Source organism: Diabrotica virgifera, chromosome 8, assembly GCF_917563875.1.
Source record: "Diabrotica virgifera virgifera chromosome 8, PGI_DIABVI_V3a".
In the NCBI taxonomy this organism is placed as follows: domain Eukaryota; kingdom Metazoa; phylum Arthropoda; class Insecta; order Coleoptera; family Chrysomelidae; genus Diabrotica; species Diabrotica virgifera.
Window position 1 is genome coordinate 44513905 of NC_065450.1, and position 18665 is coordinate 44532569.

At 35.5% G+C, this 18665-nt stretch overlaps 2 protein-coding genes across 6 annotated transcripts in view; one reads left to right on the forward strand and one right to left on the reverse strand.

Annotated features, from left to right (window-relative positions):
• The window catches only part of LOC114341196 (mitogen-activated protein kinase kinase kinase 13-A), a 309717-nt gene that overhangs the window by 38447 nt on the left and 252605 nt on the right, over nucleotides 1–18665 (forward strand). The window lies entirely within an intron of this gene.
• LOC126889937 (myrosinase 1-like) overlaps nucleotides 1–18665 on the reverse strand; it is an 85435-nt gene that overhangs the window by 9569 nt on the left and 57201 nt on the right. For all 3 annotated transcript variants that reach the window (XM_050658684.1, XM_050658683.1, XM_050658682.1), the window contains one exon: nucleotides 1610–1716. In XM_050658684.1, coding sequence (XP_050514641.1) covers nucleotides 1610–1716 — 107 coding nt within the window. The remainder of the gene's footprint in view (nucleotides 1–1609; nucleotides 1717–18665) is intronic.

Here is an 18665-nt window from a genome sequence, read left to right on the forward strand (position 1 = left end):
ATTGGCGCGTTTACGGGTAACATGAGCCGTTATATTACCCGTATGCGCGCCAATGGTTAATATTAAATTCTTAAATGTGTGTCAAAAAATGTACAATAACTACGTCTTAAAACCCACCAAATTCCATTTGCATATCTCAACCGGTTTTAAAACAATAAATAAATCTTCAGTTTATAAGAAAAATTTTGACACCCCCTATCTCGGACGCGAAGCATTTGCGGCCATACCGTTTATAAAGCAAACTGTCATTATTTTTTCATGCAGAATTACCCCTTAAAGCTTGCCATGCTTATTTAAAAACACCCTGTATTGATGAAAAACATGGCTAGTTGTTAAAGTACATAACATTTTATGACCTAATGTAAGCGAATGAATAAAAAAACAAAATATTGAGAAAACATGAGGCTATAGTTGGATTTTAATTTCAGTATTTTAGAAATGCTAGAATATTCCACAGGGTGATGCGAACTTTGAGAAAAAAACACAGTTTGATTGGTACACCCGGTATACAATGAAAATTTAACTGTTTAGTAATAATACAGTGAAACTTGGATAATTCGAATCTCAGGGGACCGTTAAAAAAATTCGAATTATCCAAAAATTCGAATTAAAAAATAAATCTTCAAAAACAAGGATTACCTACAAAAACATCTGCAAATGATAAATATCAATAGTTGATCAGCAAAAAAAACAGTAGTTGGTCATTTCTATCGCTTGGAGATGTTTTTGTTCCTATTCTTGCCCGAGTTTTGTCAACCTAAAAAAATGGGCTAACAAAATTCGGCCAAAAATACCAATTAAAACATTTGCAAGCTATAAAAAAGACCGACTTTATTTTTTTCCAAAGAGATCCTAAATTTTTAGCTGCTTTTTAGAATTTAGATTCTCGGTAATGACAAAAGATTCTAAGATATTCAGAAAAGATAGCAGAACAGTTCGAATTATCCAAAATATAATTCGAATTATTCACAACTTTTTACCATTACTTATATAGGAAATGTTAGGGACCGGAATAAAAATTCGAATTAAAGAACATTTCGAATTATGGAAGTTCGAATTAAGCAGGTCCCACTGTACTATTAAAGCGATATTGTTAAAGAATAAGGCTATAATATATTAAAAAAATCACTTAAATCGGACAACAGGTTTAGGAAATTCGAGACATCAAAAATGATCAATTTTTAAGGTGTCCGGTTAATTTTGCCTCCCAGTGTATTTTACTCTGTGATGCTGCATTTTAAAGTCCCTAACTGAATAGGTTGAGGAGGGGGAGCTGTTTGTCTCAAGTTGGTCATTCAGACTTATATCTGTATTATTCAATTTATTAATTTCCATAGATTCTGATAAATATAGCCTAAGGCCTTTATTTTGAATAAGAATTTGAAACTGTCCATTTAAAGAATGAGTAGTATCTAGAATCTAGAAGGTGAAGTGCGTATGTCGAATCTGTTTTTCTATTGTTGAAACCCCTTTTGTGTTGTGCTATCCGTTTGTCGAAGGTTCTGTCAGTTTGGCCGATGTAAGTTTTTGGACAGTCACTACATGTCACTACTGTCATAATTACTAATATTTTTTCATTTATACATGTGTATCCATGTTTCATACTTACCTATATCCATATTGTACTTCGAAACCATCATAAAGGGACCAAAACGTGTACCCAAGAATAGTCGCATTATCAATTTCCATAGAATCTCTAATAGAACTAAACATTTTCTGAAATAAAGAAAATACATATCATCATTGATTTGAACATGAGCATTACCTCCCTGTAAAATATGAGAATATGTAATTGATATTTAAAAAACAAAAAAAAAATATATAAAAAATAAAACAAAAGAAAAAATGTAAATAAAAAAATAGTAAATTGAAGAGTCTCAGATGCAGAATCCACCAAAAATGGTAAATAGTTATTTAAATCTGAGACTATTCGTGTTGAAAGTTCTTTCTGGTACATCCGTAATCTGCAACTTTTTCAATTAATAAGACCGCAGACGACGAATATAGAAAACGAAAAGGAAACGATCACATTCCGTTTTCATTCGTCTAGGAAAAAAGGACAGAAGAGGAACTTTCAGTACTCAAATCCGAGTAAAGATAGAAAAATAATAAATGATGGTTTTGCTTGTTTTCGATTCAGACGGATGCACACCCGCTGGTCAGGCTGTTTCTACCATTGAGGCGTCATCAGCAGTGTTCGTTAGCGTGCACTCCTCTGAATCGAAAAACAGCCGGACCATCAATTTAAAGGGAATCTGAAAGATAATTCAAAATCCCCATCAGGACGCGATACAGCGACATCTCTTAACAAATTGAAGAGTCTCAGATGCAGAATCCACCAAAAATGGTAAATAGTTATTTAAATCTGAGACTATTCGTGTTGAAAGTTCTTTCTGGTACATCCTTAATCTGCGACTTTTTCAATTAATAAGACCGCAGACGACGAATATAGAAAACGAAAAGGAAACGATCACATTCCGTTTTCATTCGTCTAGGAAAAAAGGACAGAAGAGGAACTTTCAGTACTCAAATCCGAGTAAAGATAAAAAAATAATAAATGATGGTTTTGCTTGTTTTCGATTCAGAGGGATGCACACCCGCTGGACAGGCTGTTTCTACCATTGCAGGCGTCATCAGCAGCGTTTGTTAGCGTGCACTCCTCTGAATCGAAAAACAGCCGGACCATCAATTTAAAGGGAATCTGAAAGATAATTCAAAATCCCCATTAGGACGCGATACAGCGACATCTCTTAACAAATTGAAGAGTCTCAGATGCAGAATCCACCAAAAATGGTAAATAGTTATTTAAATCTGAGACTATTCGTGTTGAAAGTTCTTTCTGGTACATCCGTAATCTGCGACTTTTTCAATTAATAAGACCGCAGACGACGAATATAGAAAACGAAAAGGAAACGATCACATTCCGTTTTCATTCGTCTAGGAAAAAAGGACAGAAGAGGAACTTTCAGTACTCAAATCCGAGTAAAGATAGAAAAATAATAAATGATGGTTTTGCTTGTTTTCGATTCAGACGGATGCACACCCGCTGGTCAGGCTGTTTCTACCATTGCAGGCGTCATCAGCAGCGTTTGTTAGCGTGCACTCCTCTGAATCGAAAAACAGCCGGACCATCAATTTAAAGGGAATCTGAAAGATAATTCAAAATCCCCATTAGGACGCGATACAGCGACATCTCTTAACAAATTGAAGAGTCTCAGATGCAGAATCCACCAAAAATGGTAAATAGTTATTTAAATCTGAGACTATTCGTGTTGAAAGTTCTTTCTGGTACATCCGTAATCTGCAACTTTTTCAATTAATAAGACCGCAGACGACGAATATAGAAAACGAAAAGGAAACGATCACATTCCGTTTTCATTCGTCTAGGAAAAAAGGACAGAAGAGGAACTTTCAGTACTCAAATCCGAGTAAAGATAAAAAAATAATAAATGATGGTTTTGCTTGTTTTCGATTCAGACGGATGCACACCCGCTGGACAGGCTGTTTCTACCATTGCAGGCGTCATCAGCAGCGTTTGTTAGCGTGCACTCCTCTGAATCGAAAAACAGCCGGACCATCAATTTAAAGGGAATCTGAAAGATAATTCAAAATCCCCATTAGGACGCGATACAGCGACATCTCTTAACAAATTGAAGAGTCTCAGATGCAGAATCCACCAAAAATGGTAAATAGTTATTTAAATCTGAGACTATTCGTGTTGAAAGTTCTTTCTGGTACATCCGTAATCTGCAACTTTTTCAATTAATAAGACCGCAGACGACGAATATAGAAAACGAAAAGGAAACGATCACATTCCGTTTTCATTCGTCTAGGAAAAAAGGACAGAAGAGGAACTTTCAGTACTCAAATCCGAGTAAAGATAAAAAAATAATAAATGATGGTTTTGCTTGAGTAGAGTATGGGTCGGTTGGGCCAGACGGTCAAAGTCCAACTCAGACGTCACTGGCGCCAATGTCGGTAAGCGTTGGATCTGCATTACCGGCCGAGCTTAGTCAGAGCATGAATTTAGCTAAGACCGGAACCGTTTGTTAATTGACAGCTGATTAATAACACGTGTGATATACAGGGTGTAATCAGAAAATAGACATGGCGTCGTGCCAAAAAGAGACCATGACCTATTATAGTTCTTATTCTTCTTTCCGTCTCTCACAAATTATAATATACAGGGTGTAGTCAGAAATTCAAACCAATTCTTCTTCTTTTCGGCTTTCACAGTGATTCTTCTATTTGTTTGTGAAGTCGGCGTTCATATAGGTAAAAAAATGGGGTTACTAGAAATAGAATATGATTAATCGAAGAATATACTCCCATTCTTACAGTATGACCAAACCTAAAAACATCCACTATAATATTAAAAGTCTAATATACAATATTCTTTTTTGTGATTTAATTAATCAACATAAACCAGTCTTACAGTATGGCCAAACCATACAGTTATCTGAACGATCACTACTATACATATGTCTCCATTGAACGTGCGTTAATATACACCGCTATTATTCTGTATATGCCCATCATTTTTAATGAAAATTACTGAATCTAGAGGATATTGTGAGCTGCACACTTTATTTTTTTACGGCAATTCAGGTAATGTTATGTTTTTTGGTATTTTACTTTTATAGTTAAATAATCGCTTATTCATTTTACGGTGAGCTACATTCTGCATCTATTTTTATGTTAATTATTAGCTATAATCCGTCCGTAAACGGAATGTAAATATGTTAACGTTGGTATATTATATAAACCTTCGGTATAGAATACTATGATGTCCCTCTCCCCACTCCTGTAAAATACACAGACGATACATGATTGAATGAATAAAGCAAAATCAGTATCAATCAATCATTCGACGAAGTAAGATGGAAAAAATTGAGTTGTTCAGAGGTCCGAATGCAGTCAGAAAAATTAAGCAGTTAAATTTAGAGGACATACTTATTGATCAATGGATGACAAACACAAAAATTACCTGCTACATCCTATATGTCAGCAGAGTACCAGCATCGTTTGTTCTATTATCAAAACGTGACTTTGATCCACTCGGACAACACGCTGTACCAAGAGTATTAGATTACATATACACTTTACCTTACCATCGGAGAAGAGGATATGCTTGCAAACTTATACATCACATAAAGAAAATGAATGAATTCACAGCATTTTGCTGCAACTATGAATCTGAACGGCTCTTGTTAAAATGTAAATGTATTAATCATGGATTAATGAATTATAATGTAATATTAAGATGTCCATAATAAATTTATATAAAATATATCTTGTTTTATTTCTTTCGCACTTAATGAAACTTATTGTTTTTTTAAATACTGGACGGTGTAGTTTAAAATGATAATACATAAAGAGAAACTTTTGTTATATTTCATTAGTCAATCATAATGTGTCTTGACGATTGTACGCCTGAGATGAGCAATTTTTATGTAAGATTATCAACTTTTGGTAGCTGGAAGGGAAATAAACCTGCAATAGAATTAGCAGCTTGTGGATTTTACTATCTACAAACAGAAGATATTGTGAGGTGCTTCAACTGTGGTGTAGAAATTTACAAGTGGAAACCAGATGACAATATTCTTGAAGATCATAGAAAGTTTAGTCCTAGTTGCAAATTTATAGAGAAAATACAACATATTTTCTTTCAAAACAACAGCAGCACAGTGATCGAGAAGAATCAAAATATTCAGCTACATGATAGCAATATTAAATTTCTATTTCTAAATATATTACTTGTTTTGGTTCACATCATCATCTTTTTTTTATACTTGAATCTTCACGTTTTTAACATTGGCTTATACACATACGTTATGTATTTGATTAATTTTATCCAAAAGGACTGAATCACGCTCGACCCCAACAAAGATGAAGAAGGCAGCAAAGAAGGTTACGTTTAACGAAGATTTAAATAAAATATATGTTATCTATAAACCGGAAAGTGACTACAATTTTGAATTTCTAAACCGAATGCGATTCCAAGATCGTATACATGTAACTGCCATAGTTATTAATCCTGTATTAGATGCCCATCATAGAAATATTGTGTATAATAAAATGAATGTAGAAATAAAGAAATGTTAAGAAATAAACTTGTTTTATTGATCCACCCACTTATGCGTTAATAAAAAACCTAAATTGGGATAACATAAATCTATTAATATTTCATGTATATGTGCATTTATAAGTTTTATGTGACAGTCATCACAACGTAATTGATCATCAAGAATTAATTTGATGGCCCGTACGTCGATTTTAGCTTATCCGTACAAAAGATGTATGTTACAGTGCCATAACAACCGTTGCGTGATGATGGCTTGACACAATGAAGAATTGATAAACCGAAAAGAATTGACAGCAACATGACAAACGAAAACAAGAAGAATTGACAAACGAAAAGAAGAAGAAGACTCAACACAATGATGAATAATTGACAAATCTAAAAGAAGAAGAAGAAGTGACAGCAGCATGACAAGCGAAAAGAAGTGGCAATAGCTCAACACAATGAAGAATTGACAAATCGAAAAGAAGAAGAATTGACGTGACAAACGAAATGAAGAAGAAGAATTGACAAACGAAAAAAAGGAAGAAGACACAGCAACGTGACATATCGAAAAGAAGAAGAAAAATTGACAGCAACATGACAAACGAAAAGAAGAAGAAGAATTGACAAACGAAAAGAAGAAGAAGGCTCAACACAATGAAGAATAATTGACAAATGAAAAAGAAGAAGAAGAAAAATTGACGGCAACATGCCAAAGGAAAAGAAGTGTCAATAGCTCAAAACAATGAAGAATAATTGTCAAATCGAAAAGAAGAAGAATTACCAACATGACAAACGAAAAGAAGAAGAATTGACAAACGAAAAGAAGAAGAAGAATTGACAGCAGCATGACAAACGAAAAGAAGTAGTGACAATAGCTCAAAACAATGAAGAATAATTGTCAAATCGAAAAGAAGAAGAAGAATTGACAACATGAGAAACGAAAAGAAGAAGAAGAATTGACAAACGAATAGAAGAAGAAGTGAAAATGGCTCAACACAATGAAGAAGTGGCAAACCGGAAAGAAGAAGAACTGACAGCAACATGACAAACGTAAAGAAGAAGAAGAATTGACACACCGAAAAGAAGAAGAAGTGACAATGGCTCGACACAAAGAAGAAGAAGAAATTAAATACGATTTCATTATTCTAGCTACATTCCACATCTAATACTAAGTATTAAATATAATTTCATTAGTCACACAAAACGAATGTGTCAGCGGAAGCAATATCATATTACACCTGTAACATGATATTGCAGTAGTAAGAATGCAGGGCAATGACCGCAAAAAAGCAACGATTATATTTTTGCAACATCGCCAGAAACACCTTGCAAATTTTACACAACTCGTTAAAACGGAAATTAAAACTGCAACTTCTAGAAATAATATTCACATGTCTAATATTGCATTTTAACCTGATATTGCAAAATAAGTAAGAATGTAGGGCAATGACCGCAAAAAAAAGCATCAATTATATTTTTTAGTATACGATTTCATTATTATGACACAGCACATTCTACACGACGCGCTAATAACGGAAATCAAAACCGCAAACTCTAGCAATAATAAGCACATGCCGTTTCAAAGAATCCTGCAAGTACATTTAAATTATAATGCGTTATCAGATAAACCTACTATATAAATAGAAATCGGGGGATAGCCAGTTCATTGAGTTTCTGACAAGCAAAAAGTACACCAATCGTGACCAAGTCACAGTTTCTGAACGTTTCGTTAGTAACTTCGCAGTGCAGTGATAAATATTGAATCAAGGTAAGCTATTTTTTTGTTGTTCATTTGTTAAATATTTTTTATGTGTATGTATTATGTACTTGTGTTTCATGTTTTAAATATTTTTTTAAGTAAGTTCTTGTGTTGGTATTATGTACTTGTGGTTCTTTTATCTATGTTTAAAATAATTACGAGCAAAAAAAAATCCCGTCTACTCTTCTAGGTGATGTTATCGCTACTTTTAGACAAAGGTAGTGACGTGTGCATCCGATGAACTGGTATGTAGGTAATAAAAGGTACCCTAAATAAATTCTATATTTTATTTGTTAAAAATTAACACATATAAAACACAGAACTTTAGTATATTCATTCTTGAATGTCGTATATTCATTCTGAAATTTCTTGGATTTATTGTTTTCTTAAAGTATGTTTCTGTTATTAGTCAATAATATCTAGGTATCTCAGTTCGTCTATAATTTCAGCTGCTTCTTTTCCGGTTAAAGCGTCGGCTTTTGAAAAAATTTCAAGGCCTTTCACAAGCATGTTCGGATCGTCATGTTCGCTATACAGACACCATATCTCTTCCAGTTTGTCAAGTATCTGCTTCTTTTCTATATCACAAACCATTGTTTCAGCAGTTCTTGTAGAAACATCAACACAGTTTTTCTTTGAACCTTGCATCTGCATGTCTTTTGTATCTTGACCCTTCTGTGCTACATGTCTTCTTTTACACTGTTGTTGTATGTCTGATGTATCTTCTTCTTGTGTTTCGACATTTCTTGCGGTACCATGTAAAGCCTGTGTTCTTCTTCTTTTTCCTAGATACATTGGCTTAATAATTTTCTCGTACTTTGCTGTGTGAGATTGGTGACGTAGACGTCCACGGTCATCTTTATGCACTCTGGATTTGTCTAGAAGAGTTTTGTAAACTTTTTGATCGGCTAGAGTATAATGTATAGGTTCCTTCGAGAAAATCAGGTCGTACAGGCCAGGTGTAGCTTTAAAAATGTGTGAATCCATTTTAACGCTATCTTTACCAAACTCAATGGTGTGATTTCCAAACTCCCATTCACCCGTCTCCCAGTTATACTTGGGGCCAAAGATCTGGTCAGTATTCCCTAAATCTTGCGTATATGTTTCTAAATAAGGGTTGTACGATGTTTGTATATGTAGAGGTTCGTCATCACTGGTCTGTGATGGTTGATTAATTTGTGAATCATCTTCGTTGAGATCTGGTTTAGAAACATTTTCATTCACATAATTGGCTATTTCTTTAAGAGGCGTAGTTATTGGCTTAAACGTTGTCTGTATAAGTTCTTTTTCATCAGCTTGCATTTTTCTGAGAGCTTTGTACTTTTCTCTGACTATTGCCGCAAGTTTGTTTACTTGGGCCGCTCTACTTGAAGACATGTTAACAAATGAAATCTCGACTTTAAAATGCTTGGATTTATACCTCTGTGTCCTTCTGTATGCGTGTCTCTGATGACATCTCTACGTCTCTGTGGTCGTCTGTGTCTTCTATTAGTGTGTCTCTGATGACGTCTGTACGCCTCTGTCATCGTCTGTATCTTTTGTTAACGTGTCTCTGATGACGTCTGTGCCCCTCTGTCGTCGTCTGTGTCTTCTGTTAACGTGTCTCTGATGACGTCTAACATCCACTATAATATTAAAAGTCTAATATACAATATTCTTTTTTGTGATTTAATTAATCAACATAAACCAGTCTTACAGTATGGCCAAACCATACAGTTATCTGAACGATCACTACTATACATATGTCTCCATTGAACGTGCGTTAATATACACCGCTATTATTCTGTATATGCCCATCATTTTTAATGAAAATTACTGAATCTAGAGGATATTGTGAGCTGCACACTTTATTTTTTTACGGCAATTCAGGTAATGTTATGTTTTTTGGTATTTTACTTTTATAGTTAAATAATCGCTTATTCATTTTACGGTGAGCTACATTCTGCATCTATTTTTATGTTAATTATTAGCTATAATCCGTCCGTAAACGGAATGTAAATATGTTAACGTTGGTATATTATATAAACCTTCGGTATAGAATACTATGATGTCCCTCTCCCCACTCCTGTAAAATACACAGACGATACATGATTGAATGAATAAAGCAAAATCAGTATCAATCAATCATTCGACGAAGTAAGATGGAAAAAATTGAGTTGTTCAGAGGTCCGAATGCAGTCAGAAAAATTAAGCAGTTAAATTTAGAGGACATACTTATTGATCAATGGATGACAAACACAAAAATTACCTGCTACATCCTATATGTCAGCAGAGTACCAGCATCGTTTGTTCTATTATCAAAACGTGACTTTGATCCACTCGGACAACACGCTGTACCAAGAGTATTAGATTACATATACACTTTACCTTACCATCGGAGAAGAGGATATGCTTGCAAACTTATACATCACATAAAGAAAATGAATGAATTCACAGCATTTTGCTGCAACTATGAATCTGAACGGCTCTTGTTAAAATGTAAATGTATTAATCATGGATTAATGAATTATAATGTAATATTAAGATGTCCATAATAAATTTATATAAAATATATCTTGTTTTATTTCTTTCGCACTTAATGAAACTTATTGTTTTTTTAAATACTGGACGGTGTAGTTTAAAATGATAATACATAAAGAGAAACTTTTGTTATATTTCATTAGTCAATCATAATGTGTCTTGACGATTGTACGCCTGAGATGAGCAATTTTTATGTAAGATTATCAACTTTTGGTAGCTGGAAGGGAAATAAACCTGCAATAGAATTAGCAGCTTGTGGATTTTACTATCTACAAACAGAAGATATTGTGAGGTGCTTCAACTGTGGTGTAGAAATTTACAAGTGGAAACCAGATGACAATATTCTTGAAGATCATAGAAAGTTTAGTCCTAGTTGCAAATTTATAGAGAAAATACAACATATTTTCTTTCAAAACAACAGCAGCACAGTGATCGAGAAGAATCAAAATATTCAGCTACATGATAGCAATATTAAATTTCTATTTCTAAATATATTACTTGTTTTGGTTCACATCATCATCTTTTTTTTATACTTGAATCTTCACGTTTTTAACATTGGCTTATACACATACGTTATGTATTTGATTAATTTTATCCAAAAGGACTGAATCACGCTCGACCCCAACAAAGATGAAGAAGGCAGCAAAGAAGGTTACGTTTAACGAAGATTTAAATAAAATATATGTTATCTATAAACCGGAAAGTGACTACAATTTTGAATTTCTAAACCGAATGCGATTCCAAGATCGTATACATGTAACTGCCATAGTTATTAATCCTGTATTAGATGCCCATCATAGAAATATTGTGTATAATAAAATGAATGTAGAAATAAAGAAATGTTAAGAAATAAACTTGTTTTATTGATCCACCCACTTATGCGTTAATAAAAAACCTAAATTGGGATAACATAAATCTATTAATATTTCATGTATATGTGCATTTATAAGTTTTATGTGACAGTCATCACAACGTAATTGATCATCAAGAATTAATTTGATGGCCCGTACGTCGATTTTAGCTTATCCGTACAAAAGATGTATGTTACAGTGCCATAACAACCGTTGCGTGATGATGGCTTGACACAATGAAGAATTGATAAACCGAAAAGAATTGACAGCAACATGACAAACGAAAACAAGAAGAATTGACAAACGAAAAGAAGAAGAAGACTCAACACAATGATGAATAATTGACAAATCTAAAAGAAGAAGAAGAAGTGACAGCAGCATGACAAGCGAAAAAGAAGTGGCAATAGCTCAACACAATGAAGAATTGACAAATCGAAAAGAAGAAGAATTGACGTGACAAACGAAATGAAGAAGAAGAATTGACAAACGAAAAAAAGGAAGAAGACACAGCAACGTGACATATCGAAAAGAAGAAGAAAAATTGACAGCAACATGACAAACGAAAAGAAGAAGAAGAATTGACAAACGAAAAGAAGAAGAAGGCTCAACACAATGAAGAATAATTGACAAATGAAAAAGAAGAAGAAGAAAAATTGACGGCAACATGCCAAAGGAAAAGAAGTGTCAATAGCTCAAAACAATGAAGAATAATTGTCAAATCGAAAAGAAGAAGAATTACCAACATGACAAACGAAAAGAAGAAGAATTGACAAACGAAAAGAAGAAGAAGAATTGACAGCAGCATGACAAACGAAAAGAAGTAGTGACAATAGCTCAAAACAATGAAGAATAATTGTCAAATCGAAAAGAAGAAGAAGAATTGACAACATGAGAAACGAAAAGAAGAAGAAGAATTGACAAACGAATAGAAGAAGAAGTGAAAATGGCTCAACACAATGAAGAAGTGGCAAACCGGAAAGAAGAAGAACTGACAGCAACATGACAAACATAAAGAAGAAGAAGAATTGACACACCGAAAAGAAGAAGAAGTGACAATGGCTCGACACAAAGAAGAAGAAGAAATTAAATACGATTTCATTATTCTAGCTACATTCCACATCTAATACTAAGTATTAAATATAATTTCATTAGTCACACAAAACGAATGTGTCAGCGGAAGCAATATCATATTACACCTGTAACATGATATTGCAGTAGTAAGAATGCAGGGCAATGACCGCAAAAAAGCAACGATTATATTTTTGCAACATCGCCAGAAACACCTTGCAAATTTTACACAACTCGTTAAAACGGAAATTAAAACTGCAACTTCTAGAAATAATATTCACATGTCTAATATTGCATTTTAACCTGATATTGCAAAATAAGTAAGAATGTAGGGCAATGACCGCAAAAAAAAGCATCAATTATATTTTTTAGTATACGATTTCATTATTATGACACAGCACATTCTACACGACGCGCTAATAACGGAAATCAAAACCGCAAACTCTAGCAATAATAAGCACATGCCGTTTCAAAGAATCCTGCAAGTACATTTAAATTATAATGCGTTATCAGATAAACCTACTATATAAATAGAAATCGGGGGATAGCCAGTTCATTGAGTTTCTGACAAGCAAAAAGTACACCAATCGTGACCAAGTCACAGTTTCTGAACGTTTCGTTAGTAACTTCGCAGTGCAGTGATAAATATTGAATCAAGGTAAGCTATTTTTTTGTTGTTCATTTGTTAAATATTTTTTATGTGTATGTATTATGTACTTGTGTTTCATGTTTTAAATATTTTTTTAAGTAAGTTCTTGTGTTGGTATTATGTACTTGTGGTTCTTTTATCTATGTTTAAAATAATTACGAGCAAAAAAAAATCCCGTCTACTCTTCTAGGTGATGTTATCGCTACTTTTAGACAAAGGTAGTGACGTGTGCATCCGATGAACTGGTATGTAGGTAATAAAAGGTACCCTAAATAAATTCTATATTTTATTTGTTAAAAATTAACACATATAAAACACAGAACTTTAGTATATTCATTCTTGAATGTCGTATATTCATTCTGAAATTTCTTGGATTTATTGTTTTCTTAAAGTATGTTTCTGTTATTAGTCAATAATATCTAGGTATCTCAGTTCGTCTATAATTTCAGCTGCTTCTTTTCCGGTTAAAGCGTCGGCTTTTGAAAAAATTTCAAGGCCTTTCACAAGCATGTTCGGATCGTCATGTTCGCTATACAGACACCATATCTCTTCCAGTTTGTCAAGTATCTGCTTCTTTTCTATATCACAAACCATTGTTTCAGCAGTTCTTGTAGAAACATCAACACAGTTTTTCTTTGAACCTTGCATCTGCATGTCTTTTGTATCTTGACCCTTCTGTGCTACATGTCTTCTTTTACACTGTTGTTGTATGTCTGATGTATCTTCTTCTTGTGTTTCGACATTTCTTGCGGTACCATGTAAAGCCTGTGTTCTTCTTCTTTTTCCTAGATACATTGGCTTAATAATTTTCTCGTACTTTGCTGTGTGAGATTGGTGACGTAGACGTCCACGGTCATCTTTATGCACTCTGGATTTGTCTAGAAGAGTTTTGTAAACTTTTTGATCGGCTAGAGTATAATGTATAGGTTCCTTCGAGAAAATCAGGTCGTACAGGCCAGGTGTAGCTTTAAAAATGTGTGAATCCATTTTAACGCTATCTTTACCAAACTCAATGGTGTGATTTCCAAACTCCCATTCACCCGTCTCCCAGTTATACTTGGGGCCAAAGATCTGGTCAGTATTCCCTAAATCTTGCGTATATGTTTCTAAATAAGGGTTGTACGATGTTTGTATATGTAGAGGTTCGTCATCACTGGTCTGTGATGGTTGATTAATTTGTGAATCATCTTCGTTGAGATCTGGTTTAGAAACATTTTCATTCACATAATTGGCTATTTCTTTAAGAGGCGTAGTTATTGGCTTAAACGTTGTCTGTATAAGTTCTTTTTCATCAGCTTGCATTTTTCTGAGAGCTTTGTACTTTTCTCTGACTATTGCCGCAAGTTTGTTTACTTGGGCCGCTCTACTTGAAGACATGTTAACAAATGAAATCTCGACTTTAAAATGCTTGGATTTATACCTCTGTGTCCTTCTGTATGCGTGTCTCTGATGACATCTCTACGTCTCTGTGGTCGTCTGTGTCTTCTATTAGTGTGTCTCTGATGACGTCTGTACGCCTCTGTCATCGTCTGTATCTTTTGTTAACGTGTCTCTGATGACGTCTGTGCCCCTCTGTCGTCGTCTGTGTCTTCTGTTAACGTGTCTCTGATGACGTCTGTACCCCTCTGTGGTCGTCTGTGCCTTGTGTTAGCGTGTCTCTGATGACGTCTGTACCCCTCTGTGGTCGTCTGTGTCTTCTGTTAGCGTGTCTCTGCTACCCTCTGTTAGCGTGTCTCTGATGACGTCTGTACGTCTCTGTGGTCGTCTGTGTCTTCTGTTAACGTGTCTCTGATGACGTCTGTACCCCTCTGTGGTCGTCTGTGTCTTCTGTTAGCGTGTCTCTGCTACCCTCTGTTACCCTCTGCTATCCTCTGTTACCCTCTGCTACCCTCTGTTAGCGTGTCTCTGATGACGTCTGTACCCCTCTGTGGTCGTCTGTGCCTTCTGCTAGCGTGTGTCTGTACCCCTCTGTGATCGTCTGTGCCTTCTGTTACCGTGTCTCTGATGACGTCTGTACCCCTCTGTGGTCGTCTGTGTCTTCTGTTAGCGTGTCTCTGCTACCCTCTGTTACCCTCTGCTATCCTCTGTTACCCTCTGCTACCCTCTGTTAGCGTGTCTCTGATGACGTCTGTACCCCTCTGTGGTCGTCTGTGCCTTCTGCTAGCGTGTGTCTGTACCCCTCTGTGATCGTCTGTGCCTTCTGTTACCGTGTCTCTGATGACGTCTGTATGTCTCTGATATCCTCTGTGGTCGTCTGTGCCTTCTGTTAACGTGTCTCTGATGACGTCTGTACCCCTCGGTGGTCGCCTGTGCCTTCTGTATTTATACTTATTGTACAGTGTTTATAGTACTTGCTGTATCGGTATTTTATTGGTATTACTCATACTTTCATGTATCTTTCGCAGCATGAGTAGGGAAAAATGTAACCAAGTTCAAGAAATGCCTTAAATGCAGCAGTTTTACATTGATTCTTATGGAACAACAAGCACAAATCTACACATTTCAGGGGCCTTTTGAGCATCACATAATACCATTCAGTTTTCCGTCCGTCTAAAAGTATTTAATACCCTACATTATGGTATTTTCTTCATTCTGTTTCAGATATTCCTAGCGTTCAGACGCGTGCTTTGGTGAGTTTTAAATCGTTCAGATGTGCTCTGGTGAGTGGTAAATTTTGAATATTTTTAATTTTGTCGAAAAAATTTTTTGACTTTTCGAAATTTTACACATATTTTCGAGTTTGGTTTCTAAATTTTTGAATTTTTTTATTACCTAGTGTTGTTTGATTTGGTCATTATTTTTTAATAATTTTTTATCCTTTAATAACAAAACCATGAACAAATTTTTAGTTACTAAAGATACATTTAAGAAAATTCGTAAATTTGGGCTCCAGGGACGAACTCTGGAATTTAAAATCAGGGCCGTGCCGCAGAGTGAGGAACCCTTGGGGTGGATTAAAAAGGCCATTGAGGAAATGGTTTTAAAGGGGACTGAGAATATTCAGCCCCATGACCACGTCGGCTTCACTTTTTGCTCGAAAGACTTTGCCAGGGGTCAGGGTTGGATGAGGTTCAAGCCTGCCTCTGAAGTAACCGTCGACGATATATGGGATAAGATTAGTTCCATATATCAGAGTAATAGCACTGGCCTCAATACTGAGACATTTTGTTTGGGTATTACAACGGTAAACATGCCCACCGGAAAAGGTGGTCCAAGAGGAAGAGCTTATAACTCCTTTAACGAAGAGTGTTCGAAACGACGAGGAATTATTGTTATTAAAAACAAGGATAATCTTTGTTTACCTCGTGCTCTTGTGGTAGCTAAAGCTAACGTAGATAAGGACCAAGAATGGAGGCAGGTACGTAAAGATATTGGAAAAATACAAGGGCGAAGAGCCCATCAACTAATTGAAGCCTCTAACGTAACAATTCCTGTCGAAGGGGCTGGAATACCCGAATTCCACCAGTTTCAGGGATACCTTAAAGATTACAAAATTGTGGTGTATAGTTATGGTAGCAAGGGTCGTGACGTTATGTTCTGTGGTAACACTAATGGTCCAGCGTTAAATCTTTTGTATCACGAAGGACACTTCAACGTGATCACCTCTTTGACAGCTGCTTTTTGTTGTATTTATTATTGTGAGGAGTGCCACCAGCCGTTTAACAATAAAAACGACCACAGATGTGGTGGTACGTGTTTTGCTTGTCGTCGTTCACCAGCTTGTTCCAAAGATTGCGTGAAAATACCCTGCGATCAATGTGGTCGAAACTTTTACGGTGAGGCATGTTTCAATGCTCATATTGGTTCGGTATGCGATAAAATCAAAAGGTGTAAGACCTGTTACAAGATCTACACCAAAAGTCATGTCTGTAGTGAGGTCTTCTGTAAAACTTGTAAGAAAAATTGTCCGTCAGATCATCTTTGTTACATACACCCCGATTCTGGTGTGCCTCCATCAAAAGATTTTCTATTTATATTTTATGATTTGGAAACTAGTCAGGAAAAGATATTGGCTGATGGTTCGCTTCTTCAGGAACCAAATCTCTGTGTTTTTAAACAGGTATGTGACGAATGTTTGGACTCTGATAATAAAATTTGCAAAAAATGCGGTGTTCGGTTACATATTCTGAAACAAAATTCTATTGAACGTTTTGTAGAGTTTGTACTTAATCAACGTAAACTTTTTAAAAGAGTCGTTGTTATGGCCCATAACGGTGGTGGGTTTGACCATCAATTTATATTAAATTATATTTTAACAAAGACCGATTTAACCCCCGACCTCATTATGCGTGGTACGAAACTGGTGTCAATGGTTGTTGGTAACGTTCGTTTTCTTGATAGTCTTAATTACTTTCCAATGGCGTTGTCTGCTCTACCTAAAGCTTTTGGGTTGATAGAGTTGAAAAAGGGATACTTTCCACATCTGTTTAACAGAGAGGAAAATCAATCTTATGTTGGACCTATTCCTGATCTTAAATTTTACGATCCCGATAATTTAAAAGATGATGCACGTGACCAGTTGATGGCGTGGCACGGTGAAAGAGTAGATGAGGGATACGTTTTCGATTTTCAAAAGGAAATTGTTGAATATTGTGTTAGCGATGTTGAGATTTTGACTCAAGCTTGTCTCACCTTCAGAAAGCAGTTGATGGATACTTCAAATGTCTGTCCATTTTTCGAGGCAACAACTGTTGCATCGACTTGCAACAAGGTATTCAGGCGTAATTTCTTACAGCCTTACACTATAGGCCTTATTCCAAAAGGTGGCTATCGTTTTAAAGATAATCACTCTAAAATCGCTTTGCAGTGGTTATTGTGGGAAGAAAAGCAACGCTGTATTAAAATTCAGCATGCCGCCAGGGGACCTGAAGCTCTTATTGGAAATTGTAAGGTAGACGGTCTTTACGAAAACACAATCTTTGAATTCCAAGGTTGTTATTATCACGGTTGTCTCACTTGTTACCCTACAAACAGAACTGTACCCCTCCATGACGATCCTTCAGATTGTATGGAAAATCGTCATGATAAAACTATTGCTAAAATTAAACATCTCAGATCAATGGGATACGAGGTGGTTGAAATGTGGGAATGTCAATTCCGTAAAATGCTGACGGCCGAGATTAAGTCGTATACCGAGGGACATTATCTTATGGCTAGTTTACCTTTGAATCCTAGAGATGCTTTATACGGTGGGCGTACAGGCAATACTGTAGAGTATTACAAGTGTAAAGAGGGTGAAAAAATTAAATACGTCGATGTTTGTTCGCTTTATCCGTGGGTATGTAAGTACGGGAAATTTCCGGTAGGCCACCCTAAAGTGTATGTCGGGGATGAATGTCCGGATGTTGATATTTTCTCTATGTCGGGTTTAATAAAGTGTAAGATATTACCACCTGTTAATCTCTATCATCCTGTTCTTCCGGCTAAAATGAACAGTAAATGTATGTTTGTACTCTGCCGAAAGTGTGGTGAGGACTTTGTTAAGAGTGAATGTGAGCATTCCGATGAAGAAAGAGCTCTCACAGGAACATGGGTTGTGGAAGAAGTTGTAAAAGCCTTATCTAAAGGTTATAAGCTGCTGGAAACGTATGAGATATGGTCGTACGACACCATTGAATTGTCAAAAGATCAAAAGGGGCTGTTCTCTGATATGATGAACAAGTTCATCAAGGTCAAGCAGCAAGCTTCAGGGTGGCCACGAGGATGTGTATCGGATCAGGAAAAAAACCGATACATCGAGGAGTTTTTTCA